The sequence below is a fragment of the Heptranchias perlo genome, chromosome 11 (genome assembly GCF_035084215.1).
Source record: "Heptranchias perlo isolate sHepPer1 chromosome 11, sHepPer1.hap1, whole genome shotgun sequence".
NCBI lineage: Eukaryota > Metazoa > Chordata > Chondrichthyes > Hexanchiformes > Hexanchidae > Heptranchias > Heptranchias perlo.
Genome location: NC_090335.1, coordinates 68,237,949 through 68,240,250, shown reverse-complemented (window position 1 = coordinate 68,240,250; position 2,302 = coordinate 68,237,949). Strand labels below are relative to the sequence as shown.

Here is a 2,302-nt window from a genome sequence, read left to right as displayed (position 1 = left end):
CCCCAGCCTATCCAATCTTTCCTCATGGCTAAAATTCTGTAGTCCTGGCAACATCCTCGTAAATCTTCTCTGTACCCTCTCTAGTGCAATTACATCCTTCCTGTAAAGTGGTGACCAGAACTGTACACAGTAATTAAGCTCTGGCCCAATCAGTGTTTTATACAGTTCCAGCATAACCTCCCTGCTCTTATATTCTATGCCTCGGCTAATAAAGGAAAGTATTCCTTATGCCTGCTTAACCACCTTATCTACCTGTCCTGCTACCATCAGGGATCTGTGGACATGCACTCCAAAGTCCCTCACTTTCTCTACACCTCTCAGTATCCTCCATTTATTGTGTATTCCCTTAACTTGTTTACCCTCCCCAAATGTATTACCTCACAGTTCTCTGTATTGAATTCCATTTGTCACTTTTCTGCCCACCTGACCAGTCCTTTGATATCTTCTTGCAGTCCACAGCTTTCCTCCTCACTATCAACCACATGGTCAATTTTTGTATCATCTGCAAACTTCTTAATCATGCCCCCTACATTGAAGTCCAAATCGTTAATATATATCACAAAAAGCAAGGGACCTAGTACTGAGCCCTGGGGAACCCCACTGGAAACAGCCTTCCAGTCACAAAAACACCCATCGACCATTACATAAGAAATAGGAGTAGGCCAATCGGCACCTCGAGCCTGCTCCGCCATTCAATAAGATCATAGCTGATCTGATCCTAACCTCAAATCTAAATTCATGTCCAATTTCCTGCCCGCTCCCCGTAACCCCTAATTCCCTTTACTTCTAGGAAACTGTCTATTTCTGTTTTAAATTTGTTTAATGATGTAGCTTCCACAGCTTCCTGGGGCAGCAAATTCCACAGACCTACTACCCTCTGAGTGAAGAAGTTTCTCCTCATCTCAGTTTTGAAAGAGCAGCCCCTTATTCTAAGATTATGCCCCCTAGTTCTAGTTTCACCCATCCTTGGCAACATCCTTACCGCATCCACCCGATCAAGCCCCTTCACAATCTTATATGTTTCAATAAGATCGCCCCTCATTTTTTTGAACTCCAATGAGTAGAGTCCCAATCTACTCAACCTCTCCTCATATGTCCACCCCCTCATCCCCGGGATTAACCGAGTGAACCTTCTTTGTACTGCCTCGAGAGCAAGTATGTTACCCTTTGCTTCCTGCCACTGAGCCAATTTTGGATCCAACTTGCCACTTTCCCTCAGTGTCAACATAAACTACAAAGGCACAGACCTACAGAACCACCAGGACCTCATGTGAACAACAAATTACACAGCAACAAGATGAACAGAATATATAATCGATGAAAAATTCCCTGCCCAATATGCAAATTACACATGACAAGTATTAAAAGACAACAGGTGAGTAGAAATAATATCACATGAAAAAGTAAACATTTACACTTAGAAAACAGTTCTTACATTTTATGGGGGAAGAAAGGTAGAAGTAATTATGAATCTGTTGTCCTCAAAAGATATCTAAGTGAACCTGTTCCATCCAGCTAAAGAAACACTTACCTGCATTTGGTTGCCAGGCAGAAATGGATAGCTCTAATTAAACCAGCAAATGTGTAATATCACTCAGAGGTAGAGTTCTTAAACAATTCTGTTGCAAACATAAGGTGCCCAAATGATTCAACACTCTGGACTCTGGACTCCGATCTCCAAACCACTGCAAAGAGAATTAAACAGAAATTCAAACCAATAGCTCACAGCCTAAAAAACAAGCTGCAACTGCAAGAACAGTCAGTGTCACTGCCTGGGCAGAGCTCCCTGCTTTTGTGTTACAGATTGAGGAGGAAGACGTATAAACATATGCATTTCACAGGAACCTGAAACTCAGGCTGTTTTAGCCACGTTAGTTCAGTTCCTGATGAATTGAAACTGAAAGTAAATCTGGCTGCAGCCACTGCCACCTTGTGGGAGAAAGGTTCATTTTAGGAATTAGCAACAAGAGAAAAACATTTGGAACTCTTTGAAAGGCTGAGCTGATAAATGTATTGGCCCTTGCAGTCCTGAGCCATACAAATCAGGAAGTGACTTGGCCGATCTAAGCTGAGACTGTGGCGGATCCCTCGCTGCTTGTCTGACATACTGGATGAGCAGAAATTTCCTCCAACTAAATATTGGGAAGACCGAAGCCATTGTCTTCGGTCCCCACCACAAACTCCGTTCCCCAGTCACCGACTCCATCCCTCTCCCTGGCCACAGTCTGAGGCTGAACCAGACCGTTTGCAACCTTGGCGTCCTATTTGACCCTGAGATGAGCTTCCGGCCATATATTCGCAC

At 43.5% G+C, this 2,302-nt stretch overlaps 1 protein-coding gene across 2 annotated transcripts in view; it reads right to left on the bottom strand.

Annotated features, from left to right (window-relative positions):
* Positions 1 to 1,872, bottom strand: part of LOC137327470 (interferon-induced GTP-binding protein Mx3-like) — a 42,713-nt gene extending 40,841 nt beyond the window's left edge. For both annotated transcript variants that reach the window (XM_067993323.1, XM_067993324.1), the window contains exon 1: positions 1,532 to 1,872. In XM_067993323.1, the coding sequence (XP_067849424.1) occupies positions 1,532 to 1,537 (6 nt within the window). In that variant the 5' untranslated portion in view covers positions 1,538 to 1,872. The remainder of the gene's footprint in view (positions 1 to 1,531) is intronic.
* Between the last annotated feature and the right edge of the window lie 430 nt (positions 1,873 to 2,302).